Source organism: Trichechus manatus, unplaced genomic scaffold (assembly GCF_000243295.1).
Source record: "Trichechus manatus latirostris isolate Lorelei unplaced genomic scaffold, TriManLat1.0 scaffold00128, whole genome shotgun sequence".
In the NCBI taxonomy this organism is placed as follows: domain Eukaryota; kingdom Metazoa; phylum Chordata; class Mammalia; order Sirenia; family Trichechidae; genus Trichechus; species Trichechus manatus.
Window position 1 is genome coordinate 403,529 of NW_004444064.1, and position 16,946 is coordinate 420,474.

At 47.6% G+C, this 16,946-nt stretch overlaps 1 protein-coding gene across 1 annotated transcript in view; it reads left to right on the forward strand.

Moving 5' to 3' along the window:
• ZNF496 (zinc finger protein 496) overlaps window positions 1–14,309 on the forward strand; it is a 30,228-nt gene extending 15,919 nt beyond the window's left edge. The window contains exons 6-9 of the mRNA XM_004384773.2: window positions 6,063–6,195; window positions 7,311–7,418; window positions 8,641–8,751; window positions 13,537–14,309. Coding sequence (XP_004384830.1) covers window positions 6,063–6,195; window positions 7,311–7,418; window positions 8,641–8,751; window positions 13,537–14,309 — 1,125 coding nt within the window. The remainder of the gene's footprint in view (window positions 1–6,062; window positions 6,196–7,310; window positions 7,419–8,640; window positions 8,752–13,536) is intronic.
• Window positions 14,310–16,946: the final 2,637 nt, after the last annotated feature.

The following is a 16,946-nucleotide window of genomic DNA, read 5'->3' on the forward strand; positions in this document are numbered from 1 at the left end:
ATGGACACTTGGGTTGTTGCCACCTTTTGGCTATTGTGAATAATGTTGCAATGAATATTGATGTACAAATATCTGTTGGAGTCCCTGCTTTAAATTGTTTTGGGTACATACCTAGGAGTGGAATTGCTGGGTCGTAAAGTAATTCTATGTTTAACTTTCTAAGGGACCACCGAAAAGTTTTCTGCAGTGTTTGCACCATTTTACATTCCCTCATGCCATGAAAAAGGATTTTAACTTCTCCATATCCTCGCCAACAGTTTTTATTTTCCTTTTTTTTTGATAATAGTCATCCTAGTGGAGGTGAAGTGGTGTCTCATTGTGGTTTTGATTTGCATTTCCCAATGACTAATGAAGACGTTGAACAGCTTTTCATGTGCTTTCTGGCCATTTGCATATCTTTGGTGAAACATCTACTCAAGTCCTTTGTCCGTTTTTTAATTCTGTCGTTTGTCTATTATTGAGTTGTATGAATTCTTTATATATTCTGTGTATTAAACCTTTATCAGATATATGATTTGCAGATGTTTTCTCTCATTCTTAGAACATTTTCACTTACTTGATATGTCCTTTAATGCACGAAAGTTTTAAATTTTGATGAAGTCCAATTTATTTATTTATTCTTCTTTTGTTGCTCATGCTTTAGGTGTCATATCTAAGAAACCAATGCCAAATCCAAGGTCATGAAGTTTACCCTTATGTTTTCTTCTAAGAGCTTTATGGTTTTAACTCATATTTAGATTGTTGATCCATTTTGAGCCAAGTTTTGTACATGGTGTGAGGTAGAGGTCCAGCTTCATTCTTTTGCATGTGGGTATCCAGTTGTGCCGGCACCATTTGTTGAAGAGACTGCTCTTTCCTCAGTGAATGAACTTGACACCTTTGCTGAAAATCGATTGGCAATAGATGTACAATTATATTTCTGGACTCTCAATTCTGTTCCATTGGTCCATATCTCTATCCTTGTCCAGTACCACGCTGTTTTGCTTACTATAGCTTTATTGTAAGTTTTAAAATTTCAAAGTGTAAGTCCTTCAATTATGTTCTTCTTTTTCAAGATTGTTTTGGGTAATTTTTATTATTTTCTTACTTCTGACAGCTTTGGGTTTAGTTTTTTCTTCTTTTTCAAATTCCTCAGAGTGTGAAGTTAGGTTATTGAGTTGAGATCTCTCTTCTTTTTTTAATGTAGGTATTTATAGCTATAAATTTCCCACTGAGTACTGCCTTCACTGTATCCCATAAATTTGGTATGTTGTGCTTTTGTTTTCATGGTTTTTTAAAAAATTTTCATTGTATTTTTTTTCTTTGACCTGTTGGTTGTTTAAGACTGTTGTTTAAATTCTACGTATTTGTGGATTTTCCAGTTTTCCTTCTGTTACTGATTTCTAGCTTCATTCCATACGGTTGGAGAAGATACTTTGCATAATTTCCATCTTTTTAAATTTATTGTTACTTGTTTTTGTGCTCTAGCATATGGTCTTTCCTGGAGAATGATCCATGTGCACTTGAGAAAAATGTGTGTTCTGCTGTTATTGACTAGAATGTTCGGTATATGTTTATTAAGTCTAGTTGGTCTGTAGTGTTGTTCAAGTTTTCTATTTCCTTATTGATCTTCTGTCTAGATGTCCTATCCATTACTCAAACTGGTGTATTGAAGGCTCCAACTATTATAGTAGAAGTGTTTTTCCATTCAATTCTGTCAATGTTTGTTTCATACATTTTGAGGCTGTTAGGTGCATATGTGTTTATACTTGTTATATCTTCTTGATGAATTAACCCTCTTATCATTATAAAATGTCCTTTGTCTTTTGTAATAGTTTTTGACTTAATATCTATTTTTTCTGACAGTAGTATAGCCATTCCAGCTCTCTTTGGTTATTATTTGCATAGAATTATCTTTTTCCATCCTGTCACTTTCATTTTATTGTGTCTTCTGATTTAAATGAGTCTGTTGTAGACAGCATATGGTTGGATCATGTTTTTAAATCCATTTTGCCAGTTTCTGCCTTTTGATTAGAGAGTTTAATCCACTCAGATTTAAAGCAATTACTGATAATATAGGATTTACTTCTGCCATTTTGCTGTTTTCTGTATGCTTCATACCCTTTTTGTCCCTCATTTATTTCTTTACTGCCTTCTTTTGTGTTTAGTTTATATTTTTGTAATGAACGTTTTTATCCCTTCTGTGTGTATGTTTTTTTAGATATTTTCCTTGTGGTTATCATAAGCATTACATTTAATATCCTAAGCTGTAACAATCTAGTTTGAATTGATACCAGTTAACTTCAGTAACATATAAAAATTCTGTTCCTATACAGCTCTGTCCCCCCCTTTTTATGTTGTTGTTGTTATTGCAGATTACATCTTTATACATTGTGCATGCAACAACATAGGAAACAAAATAATTATTTTTTACGCATTTGTCTTTTAAATCATGTAGGAAATAAAAACTGGTGTCACAAAGCAAAAATGCAAAAATTTGCCCACGTAGTTTTCTTTACCAGTGATCTTTATTTCTTCATACAGCTTCAAGTTACTCTTTTTTGTTTTTTTTCCATCTAAAGGGCTCCCTTTAGCATTTCTCATAGGGCATGTCTTGTGGTAACAAACTCCCTCAGCTTTTGTTTATTTGGGAAGGTCTTAATTTCTCTCTGATTTTTTAATGGACAGTTTTGCTGGATATTGAAATCTCAGTTTATAGGTTTTTTGTTTTGGGTTTTTTTCCCCCGCTTTCAGCTCATTAACTATGTCATACCACAACCTTCTGTCCTGCGTGGTCTCTGCTTAGAAACTGGTTGTTGATCTTATTCAAGATTCCCTGTGTGTGATGAGACAATTTTCTCTTGCTGTTTTCAAGATTCTATGTTTTTGGTTTTCAGTAGTTTCATTATAATGTGTATCTGTGTGGATCTCTGTTTATCCTGCTTGGAGTTCACTGAGCTTCTTGGATGTTCATGTTTTAAAATATTCATGTAGATTGATGTTTTTCATCAAGTTTGGCAAGTTTTTGGCCATTATTTCTTAAAATATTGTATCTGCCCGCCCCCCTCCCCCCGCCAGAACTCCCATAATGTGTATCAGCCCTCTTAGTGATGTCCCACAGATCCCTTAGGTGCTGTTTACTTATCTTCATTCTCCTTTTGTTCTGCTTCTCAGAGTGGATATTTCATTTGTCCTGCCTTTGAGTTCACTGATTCTTTCTTCTCCCTGCTCAGATCTGTTGTTGAACCTCTCTAGTGAAATTTTCATTTCAGTTGGTGTACTTTTCAGCTCCAGAAATTCTGTTTGGTTCCTTTTTTATGATTTCTCTCTCTTTATTAATATTCTCATTTTTTTCCTGATATACTTTAGTTTTTTTCTCATGTTTCCTTCTAGCTCTTTGAGCATATTTCAGATAGTTTTTTTTAAAAATCTTTGTCTAATAAGCCTTATATTTGGGCTTTCTGAGGCATAGTTTCTGTCCATTTATTTTGTTCCTTTGACTGGACTGGACTTTTCTGTTTGTCTGCCTTGTGATTTTTTTGTTGAAAACTGGCCATTTGAATATTATAATGAGGCAGTTTTGGAATCACATTCTCTCCTTTCCCCAGAGTTTGTTGTTTTTGTGATTGCTGAAGGCCCTAGTAGTCCATTTGTTCAGTGAATTTTCCAAAGTATTTTCACAAAGATTATATTCCTTGTCACGTCTGTTCACCGAAATCTGTTCCTTGTGTTCAGCTAGTGTTTTGACAAATATTTTCTTGAACACGAGGAGATGAAAAAAGAAGAAAGAAAGGTTTAAAAAAAAAAACACCTTTCCCGGTCTTTGCAGATTGGCTTTGTGCTCAGACTCTCTTTTAACACTTAGCCAAACGTACACTGAGCCCAGGAATCAACCTGAGGTGAAAGCTTAGGGTCTTCTCCAGTCTTTTCTGAGCATGCATCCTGCCCTGGAGATGTATGTGGATTTCAAAATTCCCCCATACACACAGGTGTTTTTTTTTTTTAAATTGTACTTTAGATGAAGATTTACAGAACAAACTAGCTTCTCATTAAACAGTTAGTACACATATTGTTTTGTGACATTGGTTACCATCCGTGACGTGTCAACACTCTCCCTTCTTGACCTTGGGTTCCCAATCATCAGCTTTCCTGTCCCCTCTTGCCTTCTAGTCCTTGCCCCTGGGCTGGTGTGCCCCTTTAGTCTCCTTTTGTTTTATGGGGCTGTCTAATCTGTAGCTGAAGGGTGAACCTCAGAAATGACTTCATTACTGAGCTAAAAGGGTGTCAGGGCCATACCCTTGGGGTTTCTTCAGTCTCTGTCAGGCCAATAAGTCTGGTCTTTTTTGTGAGTTAGAATTTTCTGTATTTTTCTCCAGCTTCGTCTAGGACCCTCTGTTGTGATCCCCACACATGTGCTTTTGAATGCTCTAATTTCCCACAGAAACTGTCCCCAGCTTTCCTCCCACACGTCACATGGTGTTCTGTATGTTATAACTGTAACCTTTTGCCCTGGGGATCTGCACTGTCCACTGCTTTTCCGGCCTGAGTGAACTTTGAGTTCAGTGAAACAGAGGCAAGCGCCTTGCTTCAGTCCTTCAGGTAGCCCCTAGACAGGTTACAGTTGACATACGCAGTGATTTGAAAATAAGGTCTGCTGTGCTCTCTCTGGAGCCAGGAACAAGGGCCCCCACACAGGGAACACAGGCAGCTGTTGAGCCTGGGAGGGGGCGGGACAAGGGTAAGTAAAAGCCTCACAAAACTCTCCGTTTTTAAGTTGGCTTTTTCTTCATTTGGCATCACTTGCTTGCCGTAAACCTTTGATTGTTTTCCAGAATTCTGACAGTTTATGCTTGTTTTTCTATATTTCTGTGGGGGGTCTGGAACTTGGAGCTGCCTACTCTACCATTTCGCTCTAGGTTTATTTTTAAAAGATTAAAAAGTGCATATGTGGGGAGGTCGGGTGTGGGGGTGTCCAAAAGGTACTAGAGGAAATCATTGAGAATCCTCCTCCTCATCCTGTCTCCTAGATACCTGGTCCAGGGCTGCAGGACAGCCATGTGACAGTAACTGGTTTCTTCCAGAGGCTTATACGATTAAAAAACTATTTTCTTTTCAATCTCTTTTTTTCCATACAGATGACAGTATTTTATACATAAAGCCCTGCAGGTTGCCTTTTCTCCTCCAAAATTCGATTTTTGAGTCCTTTTCAATTAACTATATAAAGGACTTCCTTATTTTTATAGTTGTCTGGTATTATGTGGTTGTAACATCAGTTTTTAAAATTACAATTATTTTGTGATCCATTCTGATGGTCCAAGATTCAGAATGTACAAACAGTCTCCCTGGAACGCCTAACCCAGGCTTCCTAGTTGCTCTCTTGAGGAGCCCGTGATGTTCCAGGTGTCTAGACGCCCTGTTAACTCTCATGCCCGTGGTGGCACACCGGACACACCTCTGCACAGGTGGTTTTCATTTAACAGCACACCTTGGAGGATTCCTTTTCAGTGCAGAGACAGTCCGTCGTTCTTTCTAATGGCTGCACAATCGTCAACAGGATTGTCATCTGTAGGATGTCCTGTTGTTACTTAGTTACCTGCTGATGGGCATGGAGGTTGTTTTCAATCTTTAACCACTGTCATCAATGCTGCAGTGAAGAAGCCTGTATAAACTTCATGTTGCATGTGTGCGCAATAAGTCCTAAAAGTGGAATCTCTGGATCCAAGAATAAGTGTGTTGGTAATTCTGGTGGGTACTGCCCAGTTACCTGCCATGGGAGTTATGTGGGTTTGCAGCCACCGTGTGGGAGGACCTGTTTCTCCACATCCTTGGCCACCCAGCGGAGCATCCACCGTTTGGGTTCTGCCACATCAGATGGTGCAAGGTGGATCTGAGGCTAGAAATGCTGAGACGGCTGGGGTTATGGAAGTCTGGCCCTGGGATAGAGCCGTTTGCTTCCTCCTCATCCCGTGTGCGTGTGCTGCTGACGGCTCTGCTCTCGGCTCCAGCTTGCCCCCCTCCGTGTTTGTAGCACCCTCTGCTAGCCGTCGCTGGACTGAGGCACCCCTGTTGTTCTGTGGTTTCAGAACCGGGTTTCTCCATTCAAGGACATGATCTTCTGCTTCTCTGAAGAGGACTGGTCCCTTCTAGACCCAGCCCAGACTGGCTTCTATGGAGAATTCATCATAGGGGAGGACTGTGGGGTCTCGCTGCCTCCAAGTAAGAGTTAACTCCCTCTCACCCAAGACCAGGGAGCTGGGGGAGGGGCAGGGAGGGGCTGGGAGGGCAGGGGTCTCATTACGTCTGAATAAGAGTTAACTCCTCCCCTCCCTAAGATCAGATGGGGGGCCTCTCCATCCCTCCAAGAAACAATCCCCCAAGATTAGAGAACTAGGGGGTCTCTCTCTCTCCAAATCATAGTTAACTTCTCCTTCCCAAGGTCAGGTAACTGTGAGGGTCTCCCTCCTTCTGACCAACAGTCAATCCCCCAAAGAGCTCTGGGAGGTTGGTTTCGCTGCCTCTGAGTAAGCCTAATGTCTCCTTACCCAAGTTTAGGGAACTGGGGGACTTGCTGCCTCCAAAGAAGAGTTAATATCCCCCCCGCCCTGAGATCAGGGAACTGGGGTGGGGGGTCTCTCCTTCCGAGTAACAGTTAACTCCCCTTTCCCTAGGGATGTGGGGAATCTCACTGCCTCTGAATAAGAGTTACCATATTTTTACGCAAATGACACGTGTTAACGTTTTTTTACAACCATGCAACGCCGTTACTATTTTTGTAAGCAAGTTAGGCAGTGTTTTATATGTGTTTGGGGAGCACATTATTTACGTGGGTACATTATTTGTGACAAAAATACAGTAACTCCCCCTCACCCAAGACCATGGGCCTGCCTGGGTGCCTCGTCCATAAGGTGTTCTCTATCACCCACCCCGACGGAGGTGATCTGTGCCCAGTGATCCCACAGGCACTTCGTGGACCGACCACAGCCCGCCATCTTGCCTGTCACGCTTAGATCAGGCTTACCTGAACACAAAACCAAATACAAAACGTCTCCTGTGCCTCCATGTTTCTCTTGTCGTTCCTACCCGGTAGTCCCTTTTCACATCTGGCATGATAACTAATCAGCCCTAGAGAGACGCCCCAAGCCCGCCGCGGCCCCCCAAGTCCTGCTCCACCCTTCGAGTTCTCTGCAGCTCCACGCGACCCTTTTGCCATGGTCGGCGGTGCCTCCTTCCAGCTCTGGGACCTGACGGGAAGTTGTTGCGCTGGGCCCACCCTAGGCGCCTGTGAGAGAAGATCGTTGATACGTGCGTGTCCTCCCCTTTTCTGTGAGCAGGCGACCCAGTTTCCCAGCCAGCCCTCTCCCAGGGAGAGGAGAGCGAGCCACGGGTTCCAGAGCTGCAGGACCTCCAAGGGAAAAACGTTCCCCAAGTCTCCTACCTGGGTGAGTAAGGGCCCAGAACCGGGTGGACAGGGCGGGGTCGGGGGAAGGCTGCTGCCTTGCCCGAGGCAAGCCCACTCCCTGCTCTCTCTAGCGGAGAGAAGCCCTCTAGCCGCCTGGGCTCTATCTTGATAGAACCTGTCTTGCCTTGTCCCTGACTCCTGACAGAAAGAATGTGAGGACTTCATTTTGCCAGGGGTGGGGATTTTACAGCCTCCAGTAAACCCAAAAACAAAACCTGTTGCTATCAAGTCGATTCGGACTCATGGCAACACTTAGGACAGAGTAGAACTGCTCCACAGGGTTTCCAAGGATTAGCTGGTAGATTCAAACTGCCGACCTTTTGGTTAGCTGCCAATCTCTTAACCACTGCGCCACCAGGGCTCCAAGTGGGGACGGGGAATAATAGGCATCCCTTTCTCACTTGCCTCCAGATGGCACCTAGTTTATGCCGAGGACCCAGTGGTTCCTCCATGAGTCACAACAAATACACTGAGCCATGCTGGGGGAAGGACTGCCTCCCCGACACTGAGGGCACTGCGGGGACCGTCCTGGGGTCAGGTTCTCACCCTGCACACAGGAGGTGCTGGAGCTCACCTGACCTGCACAGCCCAGCAGCCGAGGCCCAGACCTCACCTGTGGCCCTCCCTGTGACCAGAACACGTGTTTGCAGCCTCCGTGCCGTTGTGCCTTGATGTGTCTGCTTCTTCAGGGGAAATAACTTTGCACAGAATCAACAGCGTGCCCATGCCTTCGTAGGGGACGTAAAGCTGGCGTGCAGTGGACCAGGTCTCGGCACACGTCTGTGACCTGGAGCAGGACAGCTGTGTCTGACTGCTGTGCAGTGGACCAGGTCTCGGCACACGTCTGTGACCTGGAGCCTAGCGCAGTGGCTCCCGCTGCCCTCTGCCCCGGGAGGCTCCATAGGTGGTGAAAACACGGTTCAGGGGTGGTGAGGTTACCTGTCCACGGTCACAGAGGTAGACATGACAGAACCAGGATTTAGGTTTGGCTCTGTCCAGCTTAAAACCCATGTCCATGATGTCATCCTGTGAGCTTATTCGCTCGGCAAACTTGACTGAGTCATGGGCCACCAGGCACTGGGAGCACTTTTCAGCCCTCGAGTCTGCCTAGCGTCTATGAAGATGCTTCCCCTAGGTGGCACTGCCAAGTTGCAGGACAAATCGTTTTTTTTTTTTTTTTTTCATTTTTTTTCTCTGAAAAGACTTTCAGAGTCTCCAGCCGTTCCAGATAGAAGAAAGAAGAAAAAATGAGGTACAGGTGCCAGAATTCCAGACCTGCCAGCAGGTGGCGCTTTCTCCAAGCACCTACCCAGGTAGAGTGAGTGTGTTTGCGTGTAAGAGAGTGTGTGTGTGTGCGTGCGCGCGTGTTGGTGGGGATGGTGGTGGTGGTAGAGGCTGGTATGGTTAGGAATTTACGTCTCCAACAACCTAAAAACTCCCTGAAACTCACTTTGGTGGCATTACCAGCTGCCACGGTTTGTTTTGCTAGGATCTCTCCCAGCCAGCTCCCAATCGGAGACCTTTCCCTTGTACATCGAGGCGGAATGCTGATGTAGTGCTGTTTGCTGTGTACTGGGTATGTTTTCTTCCCTTGAGCACGGAAGGTCAGATTCCTAGGAAAAGTCTAGGAGTTAAAGAATTTCTGGAATGCCACAGTTGAAAGGACTTCTAGAGAGAGAGTATTCCATTAGTGCTCTCAGGGGAACAGCTTAAACGTAAAATTCTGAATCATCTTGGTAAAAGTCGCCACCTCCAGAGGCAAACTAAAATACAGCCGTGGTTCTGGATTTCTCCTCAACACCAAACCCAGGTCTCTGATTCTTACTTGATTGAACACGTTGTGTCCAGTGTTTTCTGTAGCTATGGAGACCCACTGCACACATTGTCTCCTTCCCACGTGGTGCCTTCTGAAGGCGAGGCTTGGGAGTTATTTCCACCTAGCTCCCTGCAGACCACCAGCCGTGTGTGCTTGCCCCCTGATGGGTGGACAAAGGGGATTTTACAGTGTGGTAGATACAGAAGGAGGATCCCCCTCCCGACTACCCCACAAGCCTGACTCCACTCCTGGCTTTCTAAAGCAGACTGACATATTCGTGTTCAGCCAGCTCTCTGGTTTGGGTGAGTTTCTGATGTTCACGATTCATTTTAAATCCTCTGTGACTTCTGACTGCCCATGGCATAGTTCTTAGCTCCTTATCTTGGTCATCTAGTGTTGCTGTAACAGAATTCCCACAAGTGGATGACTTTAACAAAGAGAAATTTATTCACTCACAGTCTAGTAGGCTGAAAGTCTAAATTCAGGGTGCCAGCTCCAGGGGAAGGCTTTCTCTCTCTGTCCACTCTGGAGGAAGGTCCTTCTCATCAGTCTGCCCCTGGTCGAGGAGCTTCTCAGGCGCAGGGACCCCAGGTCCAAAGGACGTGCTCTGCTCCTGCTTCCTTGGTGGTATGAGGTCCCCTGCTCTCTGTTTGCTTCCCTTTCTTTTTATCTCTTGTAAGATAAAAAGTTTCCCCGGGGAAACTCCCTCTACATTGGCTCAGAGATGTGACCTGGGTAAGGGTGTTACAATCCCACCCTAATCCTCTTTAAAGTAAAATTACAATCACAAAATGGAGGACAGCCACACAATACTGGGAATCATGGCCCAGCCAAATTGACACACACATTTTTGGGGGGACCTCATTCAATCCATGATACTCCTTCAACCCACTTTTAGAAGGGGGATGCTCACTGACAAAGGGGAGTTTTCAACTCAGTTCTCCTCTATCGAGTCGGCCCTGAACTGGCAAGAAGCCAAAGGCTGCTATCTGAGAAGCGGGAGAAAGGATGAAGCCGGGGGGAGGCACAGTCTTTCTCTTTCTTTGCTGCTGCCAAATTGCCTTCCAGAGAGGCTGTTGTCAGCAGCCTGTGCTCTGACGGCGTGTGGAGTGCCTGCTTCCCCACAGCTGTGTCCACACAAGACGTTCCCAATCTCTGTGCGGTTTGTGCTTATCTGATGGGGTATTATGGCGTCTGCTTCTGAGATACGGAGTATCTTTTTTGCGTTTCTTGTGTTTTCTCTGTGAATGCCTACTTAGTATTCTTCTGTCCTTGTTTGTCTGTTTCTTTTTTGTCACATTTATTAAGCTCTGTTTGTGTTCTGAGCTGTGCAGTAGATAAGCACTTTCATGATTTTATGCATTGCATCCTTATGGCAACTGTGTGACTAGGAGCTGTTAGGTTTCCATTTTGCATTTGGGGCAGCTGAGGCCCGGAGAGCTGAAGTCGCTTGCCCAGAGTCACACACTTGCAGGTTGTAAGGGGCAGAGACAGTTAGAACCCAGCTGGTCTGGCTCCAGGACCCTTGCTCTTTTTTACTACTTTTTTCTGTGGATTTGTAGAAACTCAGAATTACGCATCTTAACCTGTTCCCTCCTGTATTTGCACAGAATTTCTGCCATTTTTCAAACTTTGTCGATGTGTCTTTCAGCACATAACTGTTCCCTAACATTGTTTAATGTAGTCATTTTTCCTTGTTGGTTTTATGTCATCCTTAAGAAAGCCCACCTGAAGATTCTAAGAATATTCTGTATTTTCCTCTAATGTCTCCATCATTTTGTTGTTCAGTTTGGTCTTCATACTTAGTATTTGATCCCTTCCCCTGGCCCCAAGCCCTGCTCCTCCCCTCAGCCCTCTGAACGCAGGAAGAGCTAATCCTTCCCAGCCCATAGCGCGCAGTTTTGAGGCTTTCACTGCCGGCCTGCCTTCTGCCTTTGCCCGTAACCTGTAGGCAGGAGCCCGGCCCCTCGCTGACCACTTGTTCCTGCCAGAAGGCAGAGTGTCACCACAGGCTCCGCTAACCTCCCTGGTTGCGCTCCGTTCCTCTGAAACCGTAGGCAACTTCATCTCTCTTTAAATGTTTCAACTATAAAACAAGGATAATAATCACAGCTGCTTTGTAGAGTTATTGTTGAGGATTAAACAATTTAATAATATCTATAAAAGCACTTAAGCAATCAGTGTTACCTGTCATCCCACCCGTCCATTCAGGGACTACGGTAATCATTAATGTCGAGCTCAGAACTCCTTGGGGTTCTTCTTCTTCTATGGGTGTTTTAGGCATAGCTCTTTTTTCTGGAGCCCTGGTGGCACAGCGGGTAAGAACTTGGCCGCTAACCAAAAGGTCGCCAGTTCGAATCCACCGGCCCCTCCTTGGAAACCCTGTGGGGTAGTTGTACTCTGTCGTGTAGGGTCACCGAGTCGGAATCGACTGGACGGCACCCGTCTTGGTTTTTGGGGTTTTCTTCTCATCGTCTCTCCTCAGGGAATCCCTCACATTGTTGTGTTATGATGGACAACAGCACTGATGTTGCCCCCACCCCCCGCCCCCCGTTAAAGACATTCTTCATCTGTTTTTGGCATTTTTTTGCTGATTTGTCAGTGAGGGGATGTTGTCCTATATATTGTATCTGACATCATAATTCCATCTCCTCACTTAATTAACAAAATCCCTAATAGCACTTTTTTCTCCCTCCACCCACATCCAGTAAGGGCTTACAGAAGCAAATTGCTGATCGAAAATCCTGTCATTGACAGCTGATAAAATTTACATAATACCTTTCTCCTGTGGGTCCCACATTTCCCACAAAGTACACTCACATGCAAGGCCTCTTTGCACCACCAGCAACATGGAGGGCTGGGTTGGGACAGGCACGCTCACCCTACAGACGAGGCAGTAGAGGCTTGGAGAAGCCATCTGCCTGGAACCTGCAGTTAGAAAACAGAGATGCAGGTCAGGCACAGCCTCAGGTCCCACGTCCAGGGGTTTATTTCCTGTACCCGGTACTTCTTTCCTTGCAGGGTCCCTTGTTACTCCCAGTCTCACCTCCCCCACCCCCCCACTGTAGTCTTCCGACTGACGGATGTGTGTCTGCCAGGCTCTGCTGCTCCCTTGTCCCTCCTGCCCTCTGTAGCTTCTGGTTGTCCCTGTCGTGCTGTTTCTCCCAGCCCCGCCCTCCCCGTGGACCGCTCCATCACACAGGGACATCCAGTGCCCACCTTCTACTTTTCCTCCCAGCCTAAACCCCCCTCCAGCTAGTAAGCCCAGACTAACCACGTGACTAGCCAGTGTCTTAAAAAGGGACCAGCACCACGAACCCCTGTCCTTTCTTAATTTTGACACTCAGACCTGAGCCCCACCTTTCAGAATTGAACAGCCTGTGTGCTGGACCCTGGAGCTGCATCCAGGACCTTAGTCCGTCTCCTCCCTTCCTGCTTGCGCCCTCCCTATGCCACCATTTTCCCACATCACAAACACAGGATATGCTGAGCAGCCTCTTTGTCAGCGAGAGTTGCCTTCTGGGGCCCCTAAAGAGAGGCAGCCTAAGTTACAGAATCCAGAACATTGTTCCCCTTGGCCATCGGTGGCCGCGGGTGGGCCTCAGATATGTGGGGGCACTGACAGGGAGACATCCTGGTGGATGTGCAGTGGCCTTGGCAGTCCGGGACCGCTGAGCGGCTTTGACATTGGACAGCATGTCACCATGGTTTGCGTGTGTGTATAATGCAACAGATAACATTGGGATGTGTCCTGTAGCAAATGGAGCTGTGCACGCAAAGAGGTTAGCCCAGTTCCTGCGGAGTCGGTGTGTTCAGCAAATGGTAGCTGGCACTTCTCTGCAACTCTCTTTATAAAACAAGGCCTCCTTCTCCCCAAGGTCTTTAGTGGGTCCTGGTAAAATTTTTCCCATGCCTGGTTAACTGAAATGGTGATAAGTGACATGTAAATCGCCAAGGATTTCCACAGATAGAGACTCAGAGCTTAAAGGGGCCTCAGCGACTAGAACAAAGGATTGGGTATGGGGGTCTAGGGAAGGGGGCAGAGAAGAGGGGGAGAGAGAAGAAAGAGGTGCCCAGGGTGACCACTGTGTGGCCCTTGCTGAGGGTTTTCTTCTCAGTGTAGACCAGGGTCCCTGCAGGGCTGGCCGTGTACTTCATTTCCCTGGAGAGCGTTCTGAAGATGTGGGTTTCTGGACCCAAAGCCCAGCCTGCTGGGTGGGATCCTTGGGTGGGGTGGTGGCCTGGGGCGGCACCGCTGATGTCAATGCTGGTTTTTCCGTAGCGGGTGGAGGCGCGCTGGCCCCCGAGAACGGCCTCAACGAGGAGGTGTCCATCGAGATCGTCCTGTCCAGCTCGGGGGACGAGGACTCCCAGCACAGCCCCCACTGCCCTGACGAGCCGCGGGGTGCCACGGAGAAGCCGCGTGTCCTCCCCACCACGCACAGGAGCAGCTCCGTGGGCTTCACGGACGTGGGCGGCGAGGTGCAGGCCTCCTCCAAGAAGTCCTACGTCTGCCCCAACTGCGGGAAGATCTTCCGCTGGAGGGTGAACTTCATCAGGCACCTGCGGAGTCGCAAGGAGCAGGAGCAGCCCCACGCGTGCTCCGTCTGCGGGCAGGTGTTCGGCGACAGCGAGGACCTGGACGGGCACCTGGAGACCCACGAGACCCAGAAGCCTTACACGTGCAGTGCCTGCGGGAAGAGCTTCCGCCTCAACTCGCACCTGCTGTCCCACATGCGCATACACCTGCAGCCGGGCGGACTGGGGCCCGCGGAGGCCAAGGCGCTGGGGCCGCCGGGGGCGCAGGGCGGCAGCCCCAGCGCCCTGCTGGAGAAGGGCAAGGGCAAGCCGGGCTTCAAGTGCTGCGACTGCGGGAGGGCGTTCCAGCGCCATGACCTGCTGGCCCGGCACCGGAGCGCCGCGCACGCCAAGGCGAAGGCCGGCGCCTTTCAGTGCCGCTACTGCGTCAAGAGCTTCCCGCAGAATTACGACCTCATCCGCCACGAGCGGTCGCACATGAAGCGGCGCTCCAAGCAGGCGCTGAACTCCTACTGACCCCTCCCTCCGGTTCTGCCCTCGGGGCCGCGCATCTCCCCCCCCAGAGGTACTGACTAGCCCCCGCCCCCCACACGACTCCCCAGGGGTGGAGACCACCCACCCCCGCGCCCTGTGTTCTCAGGTAGCGTCCACCTTTTGCCTGATGCCGTCCTCCGAGTAACGAGAGAGTAGCCAGTTGAGTATTTGTCCTGCCCCTTGTGGCAAAAGGCAGGGAGGGCATGTCACCACCAGCTTCGCCGACTCGCGACTGGATCAGCCCGGTGTTAACTGTGTCTTACAGACCCCTCCGAGTGCTCGGAGCTAGTGGGGCAGACTGGGCAGGCCCCCGTCATAGCGACCCCCTGGGCGTCTGTCCTTTGCCAACCACCTCTTGACACACTACCTCCTATCCTCCTCTGTCTGAGTCCCTCAGATCGTGAGGTTCTGAGGGTGGCTACACTTTCTGTTTGACGGTGAGAAGTTGCCCACTGGGCAGTGCGTTTGAAGGAAGGCAGTCATCAATGCAGGGCGAGAGAGAGCAGGGCGAGCCAAGCTATGCCGTGTCGTGCGCAGTCTGAGCCCCAGGTCGCAATCGATCCCTTTGTGCCCCTGGGAAGGGTAACTGCCTCATCCCACACGAGCACCCCACGGACTTCCCAGCTGTCAGGTGGTACTTGTGGCAGGCAGGCCTTGGTTGTGGGCACCAGAGCCCCTTGCAGAGCGGAGACCGTGTCAGACCTTGTGATTTGTCCTGATGACCTGTTCATAGGGGTCATGAGCTCCGCAAGGACAAAGCTCACATTTTAAAGTTTATGTAGTGCACCCCCACACCAAAATGCTTTTCCTCTGCACTTGGAAGGTCCTTGGCAGGTGCTTCCAGAGTGGAAATTGAGCCGTCATCCTTTAAAAGGCACTTACGTTCCTCCTCTTCACCTCCTCTCGCTTTGTCCTCAGAATGGGGAGCTCAGCAACCACTGAAGGGGTATTTGGTCAGGGTGAGCTGATGAGATCACCCCAAAGAGGGAAGGAGAACCTTCTGTGGGAGTCACGTTTCACATAGGTACTAACTTAACAGACAGATCAGTCTGAGATGCCACTGTTGTCCCTGATCCACGGCGAAGCAATAAAAGCCTAACTTTGCTTGTCCGTGACCAAATTGGAACCCAGGATTTTAGCCCTTGTGTCTGCTCACAGGGCCCGTGTCTTCTGCACAGAAGAAATCTTTTTGTTGTTGAGAGTATACACAGCAGAACATACACCAACTGTTTCCGCGTGTAATTCAGTGACGTGGATTCCATCCTTCAAGTTGGGCAGCCATTCTCACCCCCTTTTTCTGACTGACTGCCTCCCCGTTAACGTAAACTCACTGCCCCCAAGGTTCCTGTCTGTTCTTTCGAGTTACTGTTGTCACTTTGATCCCGTATAGATCTTAAAAGAGCACAGTGCTCAAGCTCTCCTCGGAAGAATCTTCAACATTAGCCTTTGAAGTTCAGAGCTTACGGTTCTGGACTGGGAATGACCATTTATAGTGAAACCTTAAGCGGTCCTGCCACCTCATCGAGTTAGGTTACAAGGAGGCAGATACGTGGTCTTATTGTTTCTGGGGAGGAGTTAGTGTGTGGTGCAAACTGTTAGGCACTCGACTGCTAGCCGAAAGGTTGGCGGTTCGAACCTACCCAGAGGCATCTTGGAAGACAGGCCTGGTGATCTGCGTCCAGAAGGTCCCAGCCTTGAGAACCCTGTGGAGCAGTTCTCTGCACACATGGGGTCGCCTTGAATCAGAATCAATGGCATCGAACAACAGCAGTTGTCCTGTGAGAGAGATTATGCGGAGCTAGGCTCGGGTGAGAAAGCGACTGGGCTGAAGTGTGTGTAGCTGTAGCTGGATTCGAAAGCCAGTAACTAAGCAAGTATTTTTGTATTATTTGTGTATCAGATCGCACTCGTAAACAGTAAGGATAGGAAATGGAGCCTGAGGTGCTCCTTTGCTCCTTTTCATCCACGGAATTTGTACGATTTCAGTTTTCAAGAAGCCCCTGCCCTAATCCTAACGGAGGAGTTTTATAACTATAGTTGCTGTTCTTGTGTATATGTGCCTACACACACAGAAACAGTAAACGCAATAAAACTATTTGGTCCTTCCTTCAACAAGAAATAAACTGTTGGGGTGCTGAGTTTCTAAATCGTTTGCCTCGTATATTGCTCTGCCTGAAGAAGGGAGGAAAGAATTTTAAATGGAAGCAAGACTCTGTGTGCACTGACCCCACCTCTGTGCTCCTGTCTGGGCTCCTCTTAGTAGCTCCAGGCCTTGGGGGAGGTATTTACCATCTCACCTCAGACACTTTACATCTAAACGCAAACCAGAAAGCAAGCCCATTGCTGTCAAGTCCATTCCGACTCATAGTGACCCCATAGGACAGAGTAGAACTGCCCCATAGGGTTTCTAAGGAGCAGCTGGTGGATTTGAACTGCCGACCTTTTGATTAGCAGCCGTAGCTCTTAACCACTGTGCCACCAGGGCTCCTTTACATCTAAAGTAAGATTATAAACAAGGGACAAAAGGAATGTAACGGAACTGAAACCAAAGAGGTTTTGAGTCTCGAGTGCCCACCAGATGTTCTGAGGGAGGTGTTCTGTTGTTCACTGATCCAAAGT